Here is a 24,483-nt window from a genome sequence, read left to right as displayed (position 1 = left end):
CATATTTCTGTTGTAGTTTTGACAGCCATATTGGACACGGTTGGCTTTTTAAATTTGCACCCACTTGGTGAACAAGTGAAAGCGCATTGGATATTAGATCATGGTTACATAAGCCTTTTAACTGTTGTGAAAGAATGCTGGAGGGAGTCATACATACCCGCATCCTCTGTCACTTAAATAAACATGTATTTCTAAACCCTACTATAAAGCATATTTCACCTGACGGTGAACACTGAACAGGTCTTTCTAAACCCTACTCAGGACATATAGCATCTTTCACCTGACGGTGAACACTGAACAGGTCTTTCTAAACCCTACTCAGGACATATAGCATCTTTCACCTGACGGTGAACACTGAACAGGTCTTTCTAAACCCTACTCAGGACATATAGCATCTTTCACCTGACGGTGAACACTGAACAGGTCTTTCTAAACCCTACTCAGGACATATAGCATCTTTCACCTGACGGTGAACACTGAACAGGTCTTTCTAAACCCTACTCAGGACATATAGCATCTTTCACCTGACGGTGAACACTGAACAGGTCTTTCTAAACCCTACTCAGGACATATAGCATCTTTCACCTGACGGTGAACACTGAACAGGTCTTTCTAAACCCTACTCAGGACATATAGCATCTTTCACCTGACGGTGAACACTGAACAGGTCTTTCTAAACCCTACTCAGGACATATAGCATCTTTCACCTGACGGTGAACACTGAACAGGTCTTTCTAAACCCTACTCAGGACATATAGCATCTTTCACCTGACGGTGAACACTGAACAGGTCTTTCTAAACCCTACTCAGGACATATAGCATCTTTCACCTGACCGTGAACAATGAACAGGTCTTTCTAAACCCTATTCAGGACATATAGCATCTTTCACCTGACGGTGAACACTGAACAGGTCTTTCTAAACCCTACTCAGGACATATAGCATCTTTCACCTGACGGTGAACACTGAACAGGTCTTTCTAAACCCTACTCAGGACAAATAGCATCTTTCACCTGACGGTGAACACTGAACAGGTCTTTCTAAACCCTACTCAGGACAAATAGCATCTTTCACCTGACGGTGAACACTGAACAGGTCTTTCTAAACCCTACTCAGGACATATAGCATCTTTCACCTGACGGTGAACACTGAACAGGTCTTTCTAAACCCTACTCAGGACATATAGCATCTTTCACCTGACGATGAACACTGAACAGGTCTTTCTAAACCCTACTCAGGAAAAATTGCATCTTTCACCTGACGGTGAACACTGAACAGGTCTTTCTAAACCCTACTCAGGACAAATAGCATCTTTCACCTGACGGTGAACACTGAACAGGTCTTTCTAAACCCTACTCAGGACAAATAGCATCTTTCACCTGACGGTGAACACTGAACAGGTCTTTCTAAACCCTACTCAGGACATATAGCATCTTTCACCTGACGGTGAACACTGAACAGGTCTTTCTAAACCCTACTCAGGACATATAGCATCTTTCACCTGACGGTGAACACTGAACAGGTCTTTCTAAACCCTACTCAGGACATATAGCATCTTTCACCTGACGGTGAACACTGAACAGGTCTTTCTAAACCCTACTCAGGACAAATAGCATCTTTCACCTGACGGTGAACACTGAACAGGTCTTTCTAAACCCTACTCAGGACATATAGCATCTTTCACCTGACGGTGAACACTGAACAGGTCTTTCTAAACCCTACTCAGGACATATAGCATCTTTCACCTGACGGTGAACACTGAACAGGTCTTTCTAAACCCTACTCAGGACATATAGCATCTTTCACCTGACCGTGAACAGGTCTTCTCATCATTATTTTCACTTAGGGGTTAGCAGACCAAAGGGAGGGGATGGTTTAGTCTCTCTCTCCTTATCTCTGACTAGAAGTCTTATCTACAGTATAAGAGCACTCCCTTTGAATCACTATAGTCTAGGCTACATGAAGACAAAGTGTGCAGCGTTTATGGAGGCTATTCACAAGTCGAAAAGCACTCACGGCCAGTTGAACATGTGCTGTATTCAAACTAGTGGGGTATATGGAACCTGACCTGCATTTGGGTTGAAGGAGAAATAAAATATGGAGTGGCAGTCAGAGGGACGTCCCTGTGCAGAGAGCATTTCAATGTGAAACTGTGTTCGAGTGCTCAAGTTGACTGCGTTGGGCAATGGCCAGTCTGACACATACATGTATACACGCCTATAAAACCAAACATCAAGTGCGCAGATCACAACACAGAACAAGGTCTATTTTCTGACATGCAAGGTAGCTTTTCACCACCCACATGGTGTAAAAGACCTCTACCTATCTAGTAATATGCTTCTCTCCATTAGTTACGTAGAATTAAAAAATAACCACAATATATATATAGTTTTGGTTCTCTTTCATGAGCTGAAATAAAAGTTTGCAGAAATGTTCCATATGCACAAAAAGCTTCTCAAATGTGGCTACATCACTCTTCGTGAGCAATTCTCCTTTGGCAAGATAATCCACCTGACTGGTGTGGCATATCAAGAAGCTGATTAAACAGCATGATCATTACACAGGTGCAACTTGTGTTGGGGACAACAAAAATACACTATAAATGTTCAATTGTCACACGCCACAATGTCACAGATGTCTCAAGTTGAGGGAGTGTGCAATTGGCATGCTGACTGCAGGAATGTCCACCAGAAATGTTGCCAGAAAATTGAATGTTCATTTCTCTACCATAAGCTGCCTCCAACATCATTTTAGAGAATTTTTGCAGTACGTCCAACTGGCATCCCAACCGCAGACCATGTATGGCATAGTGTGGGTGAGCGGTTTGCTGATGTCAACATTGTGAACACCCCATGGTGGTGGTGGCGTTATGGCATGGGCAGGCAGGCATAAGCTATGGACAACAAACACAATTGCATTTTATTGATGGCAATTTGAATGCACAGACACACAGTGACGAGATCCTGAGGCCCATTGTTGTGACATTCAGCTGCCTCCGTCATCTAATGTTTCAGCACGACAATGCACAGACCCATGTCGCAAGGATCTGTATACAATTCCTGGAAGCTGAAGGCCCATTTCTTCCATGGCCTGCATACTCAGACATGACACCCATTGAGCATGTGTGGGATGCTCTGGATTGATGGGTACAACAGCGTGTTCCAGTTCCACTAATATCCAACAACTTCACACAGCCATTGAAGAGGAGCGGGACGACATTACACAATCAACAGCCTGATCAATCCTATGCAAAGGAGATGTGTCACGCTGCATGAGGCAAATTGTGGTCACACCAGATACTGACTGGTCCTCTGATCCACCCCCCTACCTATTTTGTTTTAAGGCATCTGTGACCAACCGATGCATATCAGTCTTCCCAGTCATATGAAATCCATAGATTAGGGCCCAATTTATTTATTTCAGTTGACTGATTTCCTTATATGAACTCAGTAAAATGGTGGAAATTGTTCCATGTTGCTTTATTTTTGTTCACTATAAATTAAAAAGGACAACTATCCCCCCCACCCAGCATAGGCCTAGCATGTATCATAAACAAAGCAGCAATCAGTGTTGCCACAGTTAAGTCCAGAGAAGTGAGAACAAGCCTTGTTTGTTTGGAACCCCAGTCATAGATTAGTCATTTCCTGCTATTGTTGCATTCAGTGGAAGCCTACAGGTGTGCACTGTGAGGGGGAGGATGGGAAGGGGGCCCAAAATAGGAGGTATGGAGAGTAGGGAGAAATTGACAGAATGGAGTAGGAGGAAGGAAAGAAACAAGCAAGCAAGCAAACAGTAGAATACACCTAGTAGTGGGATTTGCACTAGGCCTTTTTAGCTGATACATTGGGTGTCCCTGCCAAGTCGACCAAGCCGATTGACCCAATTGAAATCATATTTTTCAAGCCAGACTGAACTACGGAATGAGTGTATTACATATAAAGAGATAGCCGTTTATAGCGAGAGTAATGGCACTAAAATAAGTTCGAAAGGGGTTGACTGGCAAGCCAGCCACAGTAAAATATGACTCAAGCCTGAATCAGAGAGCAGAGATATACTTTCGCAAGGCACTGTACTCGGCCCCCTTGAACTTTGCGACCTTTTGCCACATTTCAGACTTCAAACATAAAGATATAAAACCGCATTTTTTTGTGAAGAATCAACAACAAGTGGGACACAATCATGAAGTGGAACGACATTTATTGGATATTTCAAACTTTTTTAACAAATCAAAAACTGAAAAATTGGGCGTGCAAAATTATTCAGCCCCCTTAAGTTAAAACTTTGTAGCGCCACCTTTTGCTGCGATTACAGCTGTAAGTCGCTTGGGGTATGTCTATCAGTTTTGCACATCGAGAGACTGACATTTTTTCCCATTCCTCCTTGCAAAACAGCTCGAGCTCAGTGGAGGTTGGATGGAGAGCATTTGTGAACAGCAGTTTTCAGTTCTTTCCACAGATTCTCGATTGGATTCAGGTCTGGACTTTGACTTGGCCATTCTAACACCTGGATATGTTTATTTTTGAACCATTCCATTGTAGATTTTGCTTTATGTTTTGGATCATTGTCTTGTTGGAAGACAAATCTCAGTCTCAGGTCTTTTGCAGACTCCAACAGGTTCTTCCAGAATGGTCCTGTATTTGGCTCCATCCATCTTCCCATCAATTTTAACCATCTTCCCTGTCCCTGCTGAAGAAAAGCAGGCCCAAACCATGATGCTGCCACCACCATGTTTGACAGTGGGGATGGTGTGTTCAGCTGTGTTGCTTTTACGCCAAACATAACGTTTTGCATTGTTGCCAAAAAGTTCAATTTTGGTTTCATCTGACCAGAGCACCTTCTTCCACATGTTTGGTGTGTCTCCCAGGTGGCTTGTGGCAAACTTTAAACAACAGTTTTTATGGATATCTTTAAGAAATGGCTTTCTTCTTGCCACTCTTCCATAAAGGCCAGATTTGTGCAATATACAACTGATTGTTGTCCTATGGACAGAGTCTCCCACCTCAGCTGTAGATCTCTGCAGTTCATCCAGAGTGATCATGGGCCTCTTGGCTGCATCTATGATCAGTCTTCTCCTTGTATGAGCTGAAAGTTTAGAGGGACGGCCAGGTCTTTGTAGATTTGAGTGGTCTGATACTCCTTCCATTTCAATATTATCGCTTGCACAGTGCTCCTTGGGATGTTTAAAGCTTGGGAAATCTTTTTGTATCCAAATCCGGCTTTAAACTTCTTCACAACAGTATCTCGGACCTGCCTGGTGTGTTCCTTGTTCTTCATGATGCTCTCTGCGCTTTTAACGGATCACAGTGCAGGTGCATTTATACGGAGACTTGATTACACACAGGTGGATTGTATTTATCATCATTAGTCATTTAGGTCAACATTGGATCATTCAGAGATCCTCACTGAACTTCTGGAGAGAGTTTGCTGCACTGAAAGTAAAGGGGCTGAATAATTCTGCACGCCCAATTTTTCAGTTTTTGATTTGTTAAAAAAGTTTGAAATATCCAATAAATGTAGTTCCACTTCATGATTGTGTCCCACTTGTTGATTCTTCACAAAAAAAAATACAGTTTTATATCTTTATGTTTGAAGCCTGAAATGTCGCAAAGTTCAAGGGGGCCGAATACTTTCGCAAGGCACTGTATGCACGCACGTAATATCCTGTGTTTGATGTCTGCATTACTAAGAACCCATGATATCAAACTTGTTTTATTAAAAGTAGTGATGGGAAAAAAATTCCTTGAACTTGATTTGAAAACTCCAGTATTTTTCCTTCATAGCTTGTTCTCCATCTTATTAAATAGGGAGCCAATTTGTTTATAGGACTTTCATTTCCATGATCTATTTTTCATGCTCTCACTTGTATCTCAGCAGCATATGAGCAATATGTTTGGACTGTCAAAACACAATAATTATTATTATTTTTTTTTTTTAAATCACAGACCAAATCGTAATACATATTCAATTGTGAGAAACGCAATACATATCATATCAGCACCCAAGTATCATGAAAATATTGTGAGGCCCCTGGCAATTCCCAGCCCTAGTTAAAGATGGAATCCGTATTAGGGGAAACAGCTCCACTGTCCTCCCCAGCACCGTCGTTATCGTTTTGTGAATGTAACAGAGGTGAGGTGCGTCGAGCAGTGTAGTTAAAAAAGGTTGCAGTACATATTCTGCTATTGTATCACACGTGCAATGGCGTCTGATGAAGAAACTTGTTTACAGTAACTTTGTTGTAATATCCCAAACTGACATGACAGTTTCACCATTAAGGATTCCAGCTTTAAGAAGCGAATGTGACCCATGTTTATATGCTGATCTGTGGCTATGAGCAGGTTTGTATACATTACTCAAATGATATTGACGATCATGTGGATGATTGACCTTTGCCTTCCACTTGCCTCTTTGACTGGAGATGTACTGTACATTATGTGAGAAGGCTCATAAATATCAATGTAGCATAAACTGCAGTCCTGTCCAGATGATGACCTTTGATCAAATACATCTGATCTGCTGTAGCTAGCTGAATTATCAGGCCTAAAATGGATATAAAATGAGGATTGTTTACTTAATGAGGATTGAAATGATCTAATTGTAATGGTATGGTCAAATGTAGGGCTCATTTTTTTCTGGGTTATCAGCAAGCATTTGCCCATGTTACTGCCCCTCATCACTGAAAGGGCAACTATCGTCCTGTAAATCTATAGTTAGGTTAGAGAATGTCACCCGACAGAAACACCTTGGGACTGACTGATGGCATCAACTCAAGAATCACAGCTACCACTGAACCTTGGATAACTGTGGGCCACTTTTGTGCCACGGTGGCCTTGACCCAAATGTTTCCAATTGAAACAAAAACAAGTTGGTTCTACAGTAATCTACCTTAGCCAGGATGTCTGCATCCTAGCTGGCCTTCAACGCATTAACATTCACAGGCATTTTAATTTGTCCTGTATGATTTTAAGCAGACTTTTAGGCTAGACTACATATGGATCAAATGTGGTCGACCCACTGTTCATGAACTGGATACATTCTAGTAGGGACATCATTGAAACAGTAAAATGTAAGAGGATCATTACAAGTTAGACTAATCAGTTTATATCTAATAATAATGGTGAATGCCTTTCCAAAGAGCAATGTTGAAATCCAGAGGATTCTTTTCAGATGTTGCCAGGGGTTTGATTCACAGTTCAGTGCAGTGAAAGCACAAACAGGAAATGATGTATTCTTGACAGGAACAAACACCCTGCGCTATTGAAATAGAAAGACACCGGAGAGACCAAGGATGTATGCAAGAAAGTAATTTACTTGACTTTGCATACTGTTGCCTTCAAAAGACAGGAACCCTGTTATAAAGACACAGGCCTGTGTTTCACTTGAAATAACATGTTTGAATTAATGGGCATGATATTCAAATGTGGCCATATCTGTAGGGCAGACATTCACTCAGTGCAGTGGGAACAGACTTTTGCACAGGTCTAGACTGAGCCAGGTTCCTATAACAGGAGAATTGCCCAAGCTGACTGGAGAACCATGCGTAATTTGTGAGACCCGGATTGCCTGACGACTCAAAATGAATTCTTCCTGTGCTCTATATTTGCTACACTTCAGCTTGAGTCTGTCAACGTTGAAGTCGTTTGTGGTGGAAAAACCAACTTGCTTTTTCCAGTGATTTGATCATCTCAAAACAAAAACAGTATCAAAGCCAATGACACTTTCAAAATGCTGCTTTACCAACATGGTTCTGGCCCAAATCATTGGTTTCTGGGACCAATCAGAATGGTTAGAACGGGTTTGTGTTCTAGTAACCTAACTAGCAAGTGTAAAAGAAACTCCTGAAACTAGATCCCCTACATACTGGTCTTGATGAGAAAAACAATTTATTGGGAGATTATCTTCTGCAATGTTCAACCAATCCGATAAATATGCAGGAGGAGTTAAGATGGAGTCACATTGTTAACGTCCAAAAGTGGAAGTGGCATCACAGATGCTCTCCATTTACCCTGAAAACACCCTTGTTGGGGACTCTGATTTATAGAATGCTAGCCTCTGCGTTGGGGAGGTACTCCGATCCAGACTCACTGTGGAAAAGAAACTAAATGTCAATGGGCGTGGCGTAGCGTTTAGCCGGAGCAACGAGTTTGGTTGGCCAGGCAAAGTCCCTGAGGTCGAAATAATCGGAATCAAAGTACTGCAGCAATCTATAATTTCACAACACAAAACACTGACTAACCAAACCCAAATTACTGACAAAGCACTTAAATAGACTGGGGTCATTGCATATATAATGTCTGGTCGTGTAACAAGGTTCACTAGGCCTACCGAGTAAAGTTAATCTAGTTCAATTTAGTTCAATTACTTAAACCAAGATAGATTATCCTAAAAAAAAAATATACATTAACTGCACACGACTGGCTATATTGCCATTTCACGCATAATGAGCTCATTGGAGTGTAGGATGAAATGCATGAGAAATGCAAACAAATTCAATGACGTAGACCTAAAAGCATCAATCGAACAGGAAGCGTGGACGTACACAGCGAATCAATTAAAGTGTGACGTAATGGTGCGCAACAACACTCCCGGGGTACGTTAGCCTACAAACTTGTTTGCTTGCCCCGCGGCTGATCACACAGCGAGTCCTAAACAATAAAACATGTTAATCCGCGATGGAATAGACAAGTCAAAAGGGTTCTATAACAGGACCTTGCTTATAGTTGATGCGTTCCATTATTTTGCGTTACTTTTCATTCCCTCCCTTTCTACATCTCATTCATGCGAATCACTTCCTGTAGTTAGCAAGTTAGCTTACGTTACTTGCAACATTTTCTCGCCATTGCTTCTTTACTCGCTGATATAATCTTGCTTTGACACCGCGCCTGGTAAAATGAAACTACTTTCCACCTTAAATTGTATTAACTATGTACACAAAAAAAGTTAACAATAATTCATACATCTGGTTTATGGGTCCCACCCAGTGAGGTGATGAAGTTGCTGTTCTCGTCCTTCCTGGTTAGGTACACTTGCTCACCGCTAGACACAAGCATGTGTAGAACCAAGGTTGAAGGAAATGAGAATGTAGCTAGAATAGATATCTAGCTAGCGGGACTATTACCTGCTGTTGAGATGCAGAGGCTTTTGGGGTTGGCTAGCTACAACCGGTGGCTGAGTCTGTCTCCGTGTCGCCGCGAAACAAACTTATTTTCCGTCGACAGCAGCCTCGCAAAGAACGCGGATCAAACTATAGTGTTCTCTTCTTCCCTCTCTTGCTCTCCCTCACTCTCTTTTTTTATCTTTCTTTTTCCTTCTCTCTTCCACTAGCTAGTTAAATTCGCTCTTTGCGTTGTCAGTCGGGGTGCGGTCCAGAGGAGGCGGGGCCTATATGTTATGTCTCCGCCCTCCCAGCTTCTCCCAGCCAATGTTATAATAATCCTTACCGTCTGGGCCAATAATGTTATTGAAGGGGCGTTTCCCAGTGAAGAAACTAGTGCCACTGGGCAAAAAAATCATGAACATGAAATAGTTGAGGGGAGGAGAAGGGGGGCACAGATAAGGTGGTGTTTAATGAAGGAGGTATGTGCACTGTAAGGATTTTTATGACCATATAAGTACCAGTCCATTCAGGATGGGCTACATCATCCAGGTTATCCCCTTGTGTCATTCGAATGGGGCTAGACTGGGGCTGCTTTGAAGCTCACAGACACTGCTTAGAGAGAACCTACCAAGGTTCATGTCAAGGAATCTACCACTACACAAACTGGGCTACAACTGTAGCCTACTGTTTTACTCTTTATCCATTTACCTTTATTTTGACAGGTAAGTTAACTGAGAACACATTTTCAGTTGGTGATAGTATTACCATCACCACACTAATAATAGTGATATTAGGGACACAGAAACACTATTGTCCGGAGAAACATACTGAAACTGAAACCACACTGAGGCATAATAAATGTAGGTGTATGTGCATATGAAAATACGCACCAAATAGACAAAACAACAATTCAGATGATTTTTCCACCTTAAGAAAAAAAAGGTAAATTGCATTAAAATGGTCAATAGCATTCCACGTGACAGAAACTTGACCTGTGCAAAGCACTTACTAGTGTGATTGTGTGAATTGATATGTTTCAGATTATTGACAGGTAGACCTGGTCCACAGGGAAGTGTCTATTGTCAAACAAAAAACAATGTACAATGCTGATAACATAGAAAGCTGTCAACAGTGTCTTGCTGAATGATCAAGAATCTTCCAGGAAATATAAAAATGGACAAAAACAATAACAACTGAAAGAAGGAAGGTAGATTCAACAACATGTGCTTTCCTGTTGAGGTGCAAAAGCCCACTCAGCTTTTACCGTCAGGGGCCGTCTTCTGGACGTCTTTTTCAGTCCTGTCCGGACTGACGGTATTTTTTAGGTCTTTTTTTGGTGCGGTCCAGAATGGCCTTGATTTCAACGTCCACAGACGTCCGGACCGGCCTATACTTGGGCCAAACATAGAAGTGTATAATTGGTTAAGATTTGGTCTCGTCCGAACAGGCCATGATTTTGGCCAAACATAGATGTTCAGATTTTGTCCGGTCCAGCCATGATTTAGCCCAAACATAGACGTCTATAATTGGGCCAGATTTGGTCCGTCCCATACCAGATCGAATCTGAACCAATCATCGGCATCTATGTTTCACAAGTTTGATCAGCAAATTACATCACAGTAGATCACAGCAGTGTAAGGTATATTACAGTACACAATACAGTAAAGACTAGTAAAGTATAGTGCACTGTATTTTACCCTTCTTTACTCTAATGTACTCTACTCTACTAAACGAAACTGTACTGTACTCTACTGAATTAAACTATACTGTACTCTACTGCACTGTACTCTACTGAATTAAACTCTATTGTATAGTACTGTACTCTACTGAATTAAACTATACTGTACTATATTTTATGCTACTGTACTAAACTCTACTGTACTAAATTAAACTCTACTATACTGTACCCTACTCTAATGAATTCAACTCTACTGTACTGCACTCTACTGAATAAAACTCTACTCTCCTGTACCATACAGTACTGTATTGTACTGTACTGTATTCGTCTGTGTTCTACTGTACTAAACTGCCATACAGTACTGTGATGTTCAAACATTTTGGAAAACATGTACTGGAAATGTCACTTTTTTTACTTTTTCAACACCTAAGATGCACCTGATTTCAACATCTGGAAAATGTTTATTTTTGACATCTGGAATATACGTCTTCTAACCTTCCATTCAGCACCTGAAATGCATGTAATGTCAACGTCTGGGAAATACTTATTTCATTGTAATTTTGCTTACTGAGAGTAGTCTAGATACAGTAGCTGAGATTGCTAAAACTATGGCTGTAGTGAGAAGGGCAAGTTTTGTCCCCACTTGAAGCCAAGAGATGTACTATGGACAGCAGGCTGAAAAAGTGGAGAGAACCAGATTCACTCCCAAGTAGAGCACTGCTGTATGTATGTATGTGTATGTGTGTGTGTGGGTGTACCAAGGCTGCACAGCCTAGGCATATCCAGATCTCTGGACAAGTTTACCTGGAAAGGAACCTTAAAATAACAATACTGGAAAACATAAGACAACAATTTCAACTTCATGGTTAAGTGATGGGGGAAGGGCTGGAATTGGGGGTAGAGTAGCAGAAGCAGAAGTGAAGAATGAGACTATGAAAAGATGAAAAAGAAAGAGGGGATGATATGAGCTGATGGATTCTAAGAGGGTAGAGAGCGTAAGTACATAGAGAGTGGTTCAGTACCACGTCTACCTAGTCATTCCATTGTGTTCCCCTGAGATCTGGAGAAGGTGAGACAGTCGGAACAAAGGCCAGTGGACCAGTGTCCAGGCTACTAACAGCAGGGAGACAATACCCTTTGCAAAGAAAAAGGAAATGTGGCAAAGGAACTACATTGAAGAAATGCCCAGGTGAAAATTAGTATGGTGGAACAAGGAGAAAAGGGTGGGAATAAAGATGAAAGAGGAAGAATAAGGTAATTTAATACTTTGCACTCCTGACCTCACTCGTTCTCATCTTCACTCTCTCCTAGGGGTGACGCTGGCTCTGTACACGTTCCAAATGACCTGAATGTGAAACAGATGATGTTGTGACCTCATTGGATAAACAAGGGTTAACACAACCAACATTGGCAAAAACATCCTCGACACAGGTGACATCAACATATTGACATTCACAACCTATATCTCATGTGCACTTAACAGAAGCAGTCTGGGTAAACAGCTTTATTATAACCATAGGATGACATAACGATTATTAGAGAAAGGAGTTTTTCCAGACCACACAATATGATCAGCAAAAACTCAGGACCCTAGATATAGCCTATGACTAACTAAAAGTATGAGCCAATAAAGGTAGAATATATGTTAATAACAAGCAGAGAAATATGTTCAATGTTCAATATTACACTGTTCAATGTGTCAGCAGGTGTGGAATATGTCTGTGTTCTGGGGAAAATAATAAAGAAGGAAAATATATTTGAAAATATATATATTTAAAATAACATAAACTCAGCAAGAAAAGAAACGGTCCTTTTTCAGGACCCTGTCTTTCAAAGATAATTCGTAAAAATCCAAATAACTTCACAGATCTTCATTGTAAAGAGTTGTAAAACACTGTTTCCCATGCTTGTTCAATGAACCATAAACAATTAATGAACATGCACCTGTGGAACGGTCGTTAAGACAGGCATTTTAAGGTCACAGTTATGAAAACTTAGGACACTAAAGAGGCCTTTCTACTGATTCTGAAAAACACCAAAAGAAAGATGCCCAGGGCCCCTCCCTGCTCATCTGCGTGAACGTGCCATAGGCATGCTGCAAGAAGGCGTGAGGACTGCAGATATGGCCAGGGCAATAAATTGCAATGTCTGTACTGTGAGACGCCTAAGAAAGCGCGACAGGGAGACAGGATGGGCAGTTGATCGTCCTCACAGTGGCAGACCATGTGTAACAACACCTGCACAGGATCGGTACATCCGAACATCACACCTGCGGGACAGGTACACGATGGCAACAACAACTGTCCGAGTTACACCAGGACCTCACAATCCCTCCATCAGTGCTCAGACTGTCTGCAATAGGCTGAGAGAGGCTGGACTGAGGGCTTGTAGGCCTGTTGTAAGACAGGTCCTCACCAGACATTACCGACAACAACGTCGCCTATGGGCACAAACCCACCGTCGCTGGACCAGACAGGACTGGCAAAAAGTGCTCTTCACTGATGAGTCACGGTTTTGTCTGACCAGGGGCAACTTGCAGGTGCCTTAGTGGAAGAATGGGGTAACATTTCACAGCAAGAACTGGCAAATCTGGTGCAGTCCATGAGGAAGAGATGCACTGCAGTACTTAATGCAGCTGGTGGCCACACCAGATACTGACTGTTACTTTTGATTTTGACCCCCCCTTTGTTCAGGAACACATTATTCAATTTCTGTTAGTCACATGTCTGTGGAACTTGTTCATTTTATGTCTCAGTTGTTGAATCTTGTTATGTTCATTCAAATATTTACACGTTACGTGTAAAAAAATTTAAAGCAGAAAAACATGATTAATGTTCGACTTGTTCAACGTTATACTGTTCTGTGTGGAATGTGTCTGTGTTTGTTCCTGCATATTTTGCAACTGTGCATCACATATAGCACACGACGACCCTGACAAACATGCCATGTAGTTGGAAAAATCAATACATCGGTCAGTTGGGAAATACAAGGAATTTAGCCCGGGGGTCAAGGGTCTCCTCTGAGCATTACCAGATGCTGAGGGAGCAGAAAGGAAGGGATTTGGGAAAGATATGTGCAGCCGCCCATCCAGACCTAATCTTAGTTCTACATCATACTCTGCTCAATCATAGTCACAACAGGAGTGACAGGACACAACAAAGTGATTTGGGCCCAGACGGCAGCAACGAGGGATTAAAACAGAAGCCTATAACTAAGAGTAGATAACCAAATATGGAGACACACTCCTGACCTCACTCTGTCCCTTCTCCCTTGCTATGACAGTCTATCTCTCTTTCACCTGCAGTTGTAATAGCAACTGGGTGTGTCTGTAATTCTGGGTGTGTAAAGTCACATCATCTGCTCTGAAAGAAAGGCACCCATTGACTCGCACAATGTGAACAGGCTAGTGAATGAGTTCATTGAGCTCTTTTACACACCAATAGCTTCTGTGAATTCATGTATGTGTATTCATATGTGAGAGTAATGTGTATGGGCCAGCCTACATGTGTGTCAGATTTGTAAGTGATTGGAGTGCTGTATCCTGTTCATTCCAGATAAAAAACATATCTAAACATGGTGTGACACATATTAAGCATACAACACATTTGAATATGAGCCTAACGGCTATCTGTAGAAACACATTGTCAGCATCCAGCACCTTGCTGTTGTTTTACACCATTCACCAATAATGTCAAACCACCTGCCAAAACTATTTACGCAGCTCACTTACATTTAGCCAGCTTGTCTTGACATGACAGAGTATGGCTGTGTGAAAGTATTTTTGTGTGTCCTTAAATGGCATAGAGCATCCCTGAGGGGCAATGTCCAAACACAACCGCAAAGTAATTAAAAACAGCTCCAGCATGCCAAATATGGTGTCATGAAATTATAGTAGTAGAACACATGGCAATTTATTCCTTCATTTGTCCCTTTCAGCATCCCTCGCGCGTCTTCCCTCCCCCAGTAATCAGTGCACAGGAAAGGGTGATAAGACAGACCCATGTTGACTCACAACATTCTGGAATGTAGAGAAAGGGGGGGGGGGGCTCCTTTTCTTTCATATTCTCTTTCCCACTCAGCAGTAATCAACTCTCATAGCCAAAATATAAGTTCAGATCATGTATACAGTATGTATAAAAAGTATACATTGCTCATTGAGGCAGCAGGTAGCCTAGTGGTTAGAGCGTTGGGTCAGTAACCGAGAAGTTGCTAAATCGAATCCCCAGCAGACAAGGTAAAAATCTGTAGTTCTGCCCCTGAATAAGGCAGTTAACCCACTGTTCCTAGGCCCTCATTGTAAATAAGAATTTGTTCTTAACTGACCTGCCTAGTTAAATAAAGGTTAAATATAAAATAAATGTACATGATGAGGAAAAGGTGGGGGCGATAAAGAGAAACGGTGTCTGCTTTGTGTATGGTAAATTTACATTTGTCTGGAACAGAATGGACATTCAACAAGCTGGAGGGTGAAATGTGTTTGAAATATAAATAGAGCGAAGTATTTACTATAAACACAGAATACTCTTGGCTGTGCCAGGTATGGCCGTTGTTACAGCATCACACACATTCCAAAGGCATTTTGACTATGTGGCACAGGCAGGGCCAGTCAAATTATCCCACAACAAACATTACAAGTTTTAGAGTATGAGAAAAGCAGAGAGAGATGGCAGAGGAATTCTGCAACTCTCCCTTCTCAGCCCGTTTGTTCAGCAGTCACTGGCTTCCCCAGTCTTTTTTGCCTTATATGGTAACAGAGTGGTTGAGAGAGAGAGAGAGACAGCGGAGCGAGGATGGAGGTGTGGTCTATTGTTTTTGGCGGAAGGGTTAGTGTAGGGTTACACTACTCATGAACCTTTCCAGCATTCCGTCATCTCTTCACCTCGTTCCTATGACTAATGTCACGTTCATAAACAAGTGGGAGGTGGGAATTTACCAGTTGTGAAGTCGTAAATACAAGGTGTACGCATTCATGCGCTTTGAACTTGTTGAGAAACGCTGATTGGCTAATGACCAACAAGCTGCATAAACCAAAAACTAAAACTACAGCTATAATGCTTGTAAAGAAATTATAGTGTTCAAAAACCCTATTAATAGATTGCTTTTTATAAATAATGTTTTGTTATTGCATTTATCTGCTGAAAATGCTGTTAACGAGGTAATTTCTTTAGTAGTTGATGTCAGAGGTCAGCATGTGGGAAAAGTGGGAGCTCGGGATGATAGATGAGTTTCCCACTAGTGATTACCAGTTGAAGGGGTGTAAAAGTGGATTTTTCCCAGACAAATGTGGTAAATTGTAATTTCCCACTTGGTTAATAACACAGCATAAGTCAGACAAAGAGTAGTTAAAGGCCCAATGCAGCCTTTTTATATCAATAGCAAATAATTTCAGGGTAACAATTAAGTACCTTACTGTAATAGATTTTCATTAGAACTCTCTTTGGAACTCTTTATTAGTCTATTAACTAATTTACTGCAGTGTGGGAATGACCCTGTGTGTTGTCATGTGAGACGGAATGACAACTGGAGAGGGGGAGTCAGAGCCAGGTGCCTACCTAGACAGCTTGGTGGTGGTGGTGTTGGGGGGGTGGGGTAGAGAGAGGGGTAATTTAGAGGAGTTAAGTGGAGGCTGGGGTGGGGCATGCTTCAGCCTACCACACCATTACACTGATGAGAGGGGGGTGAAACAAGTAAAGATAGAGAGAAACAGAGAGAAACAGAGTGAAACAGAGACAGACCGATTAAATAGAAACTGGAGTAAAGGATAAAACTGAAAATACAGGAGGATGGAGAGAGACATGAAATGGAAAAGAGGATAAATAGGCCGTCATTGTAAATAAGAATTTGTTCTTAACTGATTTGCCTCGTTAAATAAAAATAAATAATTAAATGAGAAGGAAAAGAATGTGGCAAGGTAGCTATAGACAGAAGACTATTCCAGCTCATTAGGGCCATACAGAGGTTTGTCAGTAATGGTGAGAACATCACACCCATTCGACTAGAAAGAAATATGTAAATTAATCTGCGTGACAGAAAACATCCCTGCCTCCCAGGCAAACAAACATCACACCATCATCCTTAGTCAACATTCCATCACCACTCCCCTAACTAGACTGCCCACATAGTTAACCAGGGAATCACATGGCTGAAATATTACCACAACTGATTAGATGTAAACTTCATAGTTGGCATACCCCCAAAAATAAAATGATAAAGAGTATTATTTTACAGCTAAAGAAGTCATATATAGGTCTAAAGTCCTCCAATATTACTATGAAACCACTTCCTCATGATTCTTAGTCCTTTACCGCATGTAATAGCAGACCACAAACCAATTCACACTCCAAATATAGAACACCTTTAATATCTTTTATTTATTCTCTTGGTCATATTACATAGTTTGAAATAAAATCTCAAATCGAACCCATATAACCATATTTGTGTTTCCCGATTATCTCAAATTTCTCAGTCAAAACCAAGAGACAGACTGAGAAACTCATACACAGATACATCCATCCAACTCACATTAGGCATAATGGTGTAAAATGAGGGTGCAGCCAACAATGCTTGGAGAAGGTCACACTCGAGTGGACTAAGCAGGAACTGCAAGGAGAGCGTCATCACAGCTCATTCACCAATATCACATTTCCTGTTAACGTCCCTCCCCACTTAATACTAAACGAGTTGTACCCACCCGTACAATGCAGTAAAGTACAGCAGTGTAGTTGCCCACCCTAAACAATCTATTGTAGTAAACTGGTACACACTGGCTCAGGCTGCTCTACCAGTTTCCACAGGGTGGGGCCATTATATTACAGGTTGGGGCCATTACATTACATGTTGATGGAGGGAGGAAACCGCTGCAAGATGGGAGCATTATATGAGTAAAGAGGGGAATTGAAGTTCACACAAGCACACACCCATCACTAAACAATAGACAGACAGAATAATACAAAGCAGAGAGGTTAGGGATGGGTGTGAGCGTGTGCCTGTTTTTCAGGTGGGTTTGTGGTCAAGTGGGGTTGTGGTCAAGTGGTGGGTGGGTTGTTAGTTGTTTTAAACAGGTTCAACACGGCCATGAAGCACTGAGGACCAGGCCAGGCAACAATGGGGTCATAAGGGGTTAGATCACAGGGATGTGATTGACATGTTCATTGTCCAACGAGCTTGCTGACAAACGAGTCTAGCGCCTCATCATCTTTGATTCCCACAAACTGGTCGATGACATCACCTCCTCGCATGGCGATTACCGTGGGGACCGCCGATACCTGTAGAGAGAAGTAGAGGTCAGTAACCACAATGACATCAGTCAAAGGCACTGTTCCAGAACAAAATTCATCCTTCCTTCCTTCCTTCCTTCCAGTAATCCCTGATCTGACTGGGTTGCTGTAAGCTATTTAGTGGAATCCCTGCTTTCACAAATCCCACCATTTTAGATCAGGAATTACTTCAAGAAAGGGAGGAAAGAAGGTCACATTTTCTAACTAACATTTACAATATCAATCAATAATGTCAACAGCTTCCGCTTACCCCATATTCAATGGCCAAGTCTGTGTGATCGTCTATGTCAACCTTTGCCATGGCAACTTTGCCTTTCTGTTTGGCGACAGCTTTCTCTAATCTTGGCCCCAGTATCTTGCAGGGACCACACCACCTTCATAGAACAAACATGGGATTTCTGGTTAGAACTAATAATACTGAATGTATGTGAAATTTCAATCAAAAGTCTCCACAATATATACACATATATACATACACACATACATACACAGCTCAAAAGAATAAAGGGAACACTTAAACAACACAATGTAACTCCAAGTCAATCACACTGTCCACTTAGGAAGCAACACTGATTGACAATACATTTCACACGCTGTTGTGCAAATGGAATAGACAACAGGTGGAAATTATAGGCAATTAGCAAGACACCCCCAATAAAGGAGTGGTTCTGCAGGTGGGGACCAGACCACTTCTCAGTTCCTATGCTTCCTGGCTGATGTTTTGGTCACTTTTGAATGCTGGCGGTGCTTTCACTCTAGTGGTAGCATGAGACGGAGTCTACAACCCACACAAGTGGCTCAGGTAGTGCAGCTCATCCAGGATGGCACATCAATGCGAGCTGTGGCAAGAAGGTTTGCTGTGTCTGTCAGCGTAGTGTCCAGAGCATGGAGGCGCTACCAGGAGACAGGCCAGTACATCAGGAGACGTGGAGGAGGCCGTAGGAGGGCAACAACCCAGCAGCAGGACCGCTACCTCCGCCTTTGTGCAAGGAGGAGCAGGAGGAGCACTGCCAGAGCCCTGCAAAATGACCTCCAGCAGGCCACAAATGTGAATGTGTCTGCTCAAACGGTCAGAAACAGACTCCATGAGGGTGGTATGAGGGCCCGACGTCCACAGGTGGAGGTTGTGCTTACAGCCCAACACCGTGCAGGACTTTTGGCATTTGCCAGAGAACACCAAGATTGGCAAATTCGCCACTGGCGCCCTGTGCTCTTCACAGATGAAAGCAGGTTCACACTGAGCACGTGACAGACGTGACAGTCTGGAGACGCCGTGGAGAACGTCCTGCTGCCTGCAACATCCTCCAGCATGACCGGTTTGGCGGTGGGTCACTCATGGTGTGGGGTGGCATTTCTTTGGGGGGGCCGCACAGCCCTCCATGTGCTCGCCAGAGGTAACCTGACTGCCATTAGGTACCGAGATGAGATCCTCAGACCCCTTGTGAGACCCTATGCTGGTGCGGTTGGCCCTGGGTTCCTCCTAATGCAAGACAATGCTAGACCTCATGTGGCTGGAGTGTGTCAGCAGTTCCTGCAAGAGGAAGGCATTGATGCTATGGACTGGCCCGCCTGTTCCCCAGACCTGAATCCAATTGAGCACATCTAGGACATCATGTCTCGCTCCATCCACCACAGACTGTCCAGGAGTTGGTGGATGCTTTAGTCCAGGTCTGGGAGGAGATCCCTCAGGAGACCATCCGCCACCTCATCAGGAGCATGCCCAGGCGTTGTAGGGAGGTCATACAGGCACGTGGAGGCCACACACACACACTACTGAGCCTCATTTTAACTTGTTTTAAGGATATTACATCAAAGTTGGATCAGCCTGTAGTGTGGTTTTCCACTTTAATTTTGAGTGTGACTACAAATCCAGACCTCCATGGGTTGATAAATTTGATTTCCATTGATAATTTGTGTGTGATTTTGTTGTCAGCACATTAAACTATGTAAAGAAAAAAGTATTTAATAAGAATATTTCATTCATTCAGATCTAGGATGTGTTATTTTAGTGTTCCCTTTATTTTTTTGAGCAGTGTATATATGAGTACAGAATAAAACCTGACAATAACATTAAATTGTTGCCGAGCAAGACAATGTCAACAAGTTGGCAAAAACATAAACCAGGGCAACACTGACCACCATGCATAAAGGTCATTTGTATCATGTTTACTGTATACAGTGCCTTGCAAAAGTATTCATCCCCCTTGGCATTTTTCCTATTTTTTTTGCATTACAACCTGTAATTTAATTACCTTCAGAAGTCACATAATTAGTTATATAAAGTCCACCTGTGTGCAATCTAAGTGTCACATGATCTCACCTGTTCTGAAAGGCCCCAGAATCTGCAACACCACTAAGCAGGGGGCACAATGAAGAACAAGGAGCTCTCCAAACAGGTCAGGGACAAAGTTGTGGAAGTACCGATCAGTGTTGGGTTATAAAAAAAATATCAGAAACTTTGAACATCTGACAGTACACCATTAAATACATTATTTAAAAAATGGATAGAATATGGCACCACAACAAACCTGCCAAGAGAGGGCCACCCACAAACTCATGGACCATTATGTATGTGCATATTCTTATTAATTCCTTCACACTTGTGTGTATAAGGTAATTGTGAAATTATTGTGAGATTACTCGTTGGATATTACTGCATTGTCGGAACTAGAAGCATAAGCATTTCGCTACACATCTGCTAACCATGTGGATGTGACAAATAAAATTTTATTTTGATTTGACCAGGCAAGGAGGGCATTAATCAGAGAGGCAACAAAGAGACTAAAGATAACCCTGAAGGAGGAGCATCTGTCCATAGGACCACTTTAAGCCGTACACTCCACAGAGCTGGGCTTTACGGAAGAGTGGCCAGAAAACAGCCATTGCTTAAAGAACAAAAAATAAGCAAACACGTTTGGTGTTTGCCAAAAGGCATGTGGGAGACTCCCCAAACATATGGAAGAAGGTACTCTGGTTAGATGAGACTAAAATTGAGCTTTTTGACCATCAAGGAAAACGCTATGTCTGGCGCAAACCCAACACCTCATCACCCCGAGAATACCATCCCCACAGTGAAGCGTGGTGGCAGCACCATGCCGTGGGGATGTTTTTCCCCATCGGCAGGGACTGGGAAACTGGTCAGAATTGAAGGAATGATGGATGCCGCTAAATATAGGGACATTCTTGAGGGAAACCTGTTTGTCTTCCAGAGATTTAAGACTGGGACGGAGGTTCACCTTCCAGCAGGACAATGACCTTAAGCATACTGTTAAAGCATCCCTCGAGTGGTTTAAGGGGAAACATTTAAATGTCTTGGAATGGCCTAGTCAAAGCCCAGACCTCAATACAATTGAGAATATGTGGTATGACTTAAAGATAGCTGTACTCCAACTGTACACCAGAGGAACCCATCCAACTTGAAGGAGCCAGAGCAGTTTTGCCTTGAAGAATGGACAAAAATCCCAGTGGCTAGATGTGCCAAGCTTATAGAAACATACCCCAAGAGAATTGCAGCTGGAATTGCCACAAAAGGTGTCTCTACAAAGTATTGACTTTGGGGGGTGAATAGTTATGCACGCTCCAAGTTCTGTTTTTTTGTCGTAATACTTGCTTGTTTCACAAAAAATATTTTGAATCTTCAAAGTCATAGGCATGTGTAAATCAAATGATACATTTTTTAAAATGGGGGGGGGGGGGTTGTATTCCAGGTTGTAAGGCAACAAAATAGGAAAAATGCCAAGGGTTGAATACTTTCGCAAGCCACTGTGTGTATTCATGCAAGTATATTCATTCAGGCTGTGAATGTAATTTTCTAGAGCAGGGGTGTCAAACTCCTTCCATGGAGGGCCTAGTGTCTGCTGGGGTTTGGTTTTTCCTTTCAATTAAGACCTAGACAACCAGGTGTGGGGAGTTCCTTACTAAACAGTGACATTCATTCATCAAGCCCAAGGGAGGAGCGAAAACCCACAGGCACTTTGCCCTACATGGAATGAGTTTGACACGTTGTAGAAGAGCATGAACCCAATGTGGCTGTCCTCGCATTGCCTCTTGTTGTGTAACCTCAAATGATCTCCCTCCAATGGAAACACCATCAGATGTCAAGCCATGCAGCCAGACACATACAGTATGGGTAAGGTGTTGTTATCCCACATGATATGTACTCAGTCACAACTTTCACTGTTATGCTTTAGTCTTACAATAGGAAAGCTGTTGAGCATGTTATGCCAACTCAATATAATTGATAAATACATTCACCTGTTGGGTGCATTGTTGAAAAAGCTATGGTCAGATTTACAAGCCTTGTTGTAAACCATAATTTGATACCTTCTATAAAAATGGTTTCCTGCTGTCATCTCAGTTGTCTAATTCCAACAGGCAGACAAATGCTTATCCATGTATTCTCTCTTAGGGGCTTTGCTTTCTCATTAGAGGGTAGTTTGTAAATGCTGTAAGTGGAGCCTAATATCCCCTCTGGGGGTCCATGAAGCATATTCATTAATTAATATATTAGCTACTCACTGGGCATGGAAGTCAATAAGCACAGGCAGCTCACTGTTGATGACTCTCTCTGTGAAGTCCTCATGGTCCTGCACATTGAAGGAGACCTCTCTGCGGGAAGTGTGGGGCAGGGAGCGGGGCAGAGTGCGTTTGGGGGAAAGGAGGGATAGAGGGGTAGTGGATGAACGCAGAGAGGTAGAGAAGGAGGAGGTGGAGGCCGGGAGACAGCGAAGGTCTTTCACTGAGAGGGTCCAAATTCTACGGACTAGCAGCCGGTGAGCCATCTGAAATGAGACATATAGGGGGAAGAGAACAGAAGAATGATCAATAAATGTCATTTCATTTCACCATAATAGAAAACAGGGCCACTACTCAGGCAAGAGCTACTATGGTTGGACAGTGACATCAGGGGGAGGACACCTATAGAAGACATTCATGTTTACCACCATACAGTAGTAACATGTAGGTGTGTGAGAGATGGCTGGCTTAGTGGCTATGCACAACATAAACAGCTGGGAACAAGATTCAAACAGATTCCTAGTTAGCTAACGTCACGGACAACTGCTGATGGGGGGAGGCAATAAACCACCAAAGAGTTTAGATAGTTCTTTTTGTGGCTTGACCATCCAATAGAACGGCGTCGTGTTTCGCACCCATTGTGCGAGTATTTACGAACTGGGCTTAGATTTTTTCTTCGAATAACCTCCGTGTGACTTTGCCTCTCTTCCTTCTCTCTTTCCACGCGCCTGTGTCCTCCCATTATAAAACGCCCACATCCACAAACCGGAGCAAAACTACTGCCATTATGTGCCAATGTCACCCAGAATATCATTGTAGTGGCACAGACAAATAACACAAAACACTTACCGTTCTGTACACTAACGTCCTGTATGAAGTACTTCCGTTTACAGTTCAGATTAAAGAGAACGCACAGGTTATTTGTAAATCTCATGTTTGAGCGAGTAGCGCCGCCAAGAGTTAAAATACAGAACTACAGTGGCACCAGTGCACTTGAAGGGCTATGAAAGGTTCTCTGGCAAAACAATGGGAAGACCTGGAGATAGAGGTGAGGTGGATATGCAAATCGTGGAGACCCCACCACACGGAATCACAGAGGTACTGGCGGCTGCTTTAATAGACGTCTACGTCATCGGTGCCCGGGGAGCAGTTATTTGGGGTTAACTGCCTTTCTCAAGGACAGAACGGTATATTTTTCACCTTTTTTTCACCTTCACGGATCAGGGATTCAAACCAGCGACATTTCGGTTACTGCCCCAACGCTCTAAACCGCTATAAGCTATCTGCCTACAAAGTTCACTGCATTGAGCTCAGGCACCTATAAATTCACCTAAGCGAAATTGTCAATATGGGTACCATGTTGGCCCTTTCTCTTCAGAGAGCTATTCATTCATAATTGATGGGGAGACTAAAATGAAAGTGAGAAGTGAGGCTGTCTCGACCACCTTTCATGTCAGATGGCCACGGGATGAAAGGTAGAGAGATGTGGGTGTGTGAGGTGCAGAGGAGACTGAGACTAGATGTGGAGAGAGTAGAGTAGACAGCAGACAGACCGACAATGGATTCAGAAATGGGGGCAAGGCATTGCTGCTGCTGCTGCTGCTGCTGCTGATGATGATGATGTGGAGAGATGGACAGGAGGACCAGACTGCTGCATTAACAATGAATTCAATCAAAAACAGCTCATTCCTGAAGTTGAGAACTGAGAATGCAGAGAGAATACTCCTGACCCTCTGAGTGGCTTTCAGGTATTCTTTGTAGACCTGTAGTACTTCTTACCATGAATTAGCTTTTGTACACATACTCATTGCACTGCACTCAATGTTTTCTCCCTGACTATCCTTTCCTCTCTGTGTTTATTATTCTGTCTTTTCACAGCAGTGGAGGCTGGTGGGAGGAGCTATCGGAGGACAGGCT

General features: G+C 42.6%; 2 protein-coding genes across 5 annotated transcripts in view; both read right to left on the bottom strand.

Moving 5' to 3' along the window:
- Positions 1-9,385, bottom strand: part of LOC110538472 (myosin-9) — a 36,555-nt gene extending 27,170 nt beyond the window's left edge. For both annotated transcript variants that reach the window (XM_021625311.2, XM_021625312.2), the window contains exon 1: positions 9,118-9,385. The gene's annotated coding sequence lies outside the window, so the exon portion shown is untranslated. The remainder of the gene's footprint in view (positions 1-9,117) is intronic.
- A 7,728-nt stretch (positions 9,386-17,113) lies between these two features.
- LOC110538471 (thioredoxin, mitochondrial) lies at positions 17,114-23,530 on the bottom strand. Of its 3 annotated transcripts, none has more exons than XM_021625310.2 (4): positions 23,416-23,530; positions 22,570-22,832; positions 18,302-18,425; positions 17,114-18,039 (listed from the first exon to the last, which is right to left on the bottom strand). In XM_021625310.2, the coding sequence occupies exons 2-4, from the start codon at positions 22,830-22,832 to the stop codon at positions 17,923-17,925; spliced, it is 504 nt and encodes a 167-aa protein (XP_021480985.1). In that variant the 5' UTR covers positions 23,416-23,530; the 3' UTR covers positions 17,114-17,922. The 3 variants fall into 3 exon arrangements, with proteins under 3 accessions (XP_021480985.1, XP_036794458.1, XP_021480984.1); XM_036938563.1 differs by lacking the exon at positions 23,416-23,530 and adding an exon at positions 23,225-23,323; XM_021625309.2 differs by lacking the exon at positions 23,416-23,530 and adding an exon at positions 23,252-23,323.
- Positions 23,531-24,483: the final 953 nt, after the last annotated feature.

The sequence above is a fragment of the Oncorhynchus mykiss genome, chromosome 12, assembly GCF_013265735.2.
Source record: "Oncorhynchus mykiss isolate Arlee chromosome 12, USDA_OmykA_1.1, whole genome shotgun sequence".
Taxonomy (NCBI): Eukaryota; Metazoa; Chordata; class Actinopteri; order Salmoniformes; family Salmonidae; genus Oncorhynchus; species Oncorhynchus mykiss.
The sequence above is the reverse complement of the archived record's forward strand: the minus strand, read 5'-3'. Positions and strand labels throughout refer to the sequence as shown.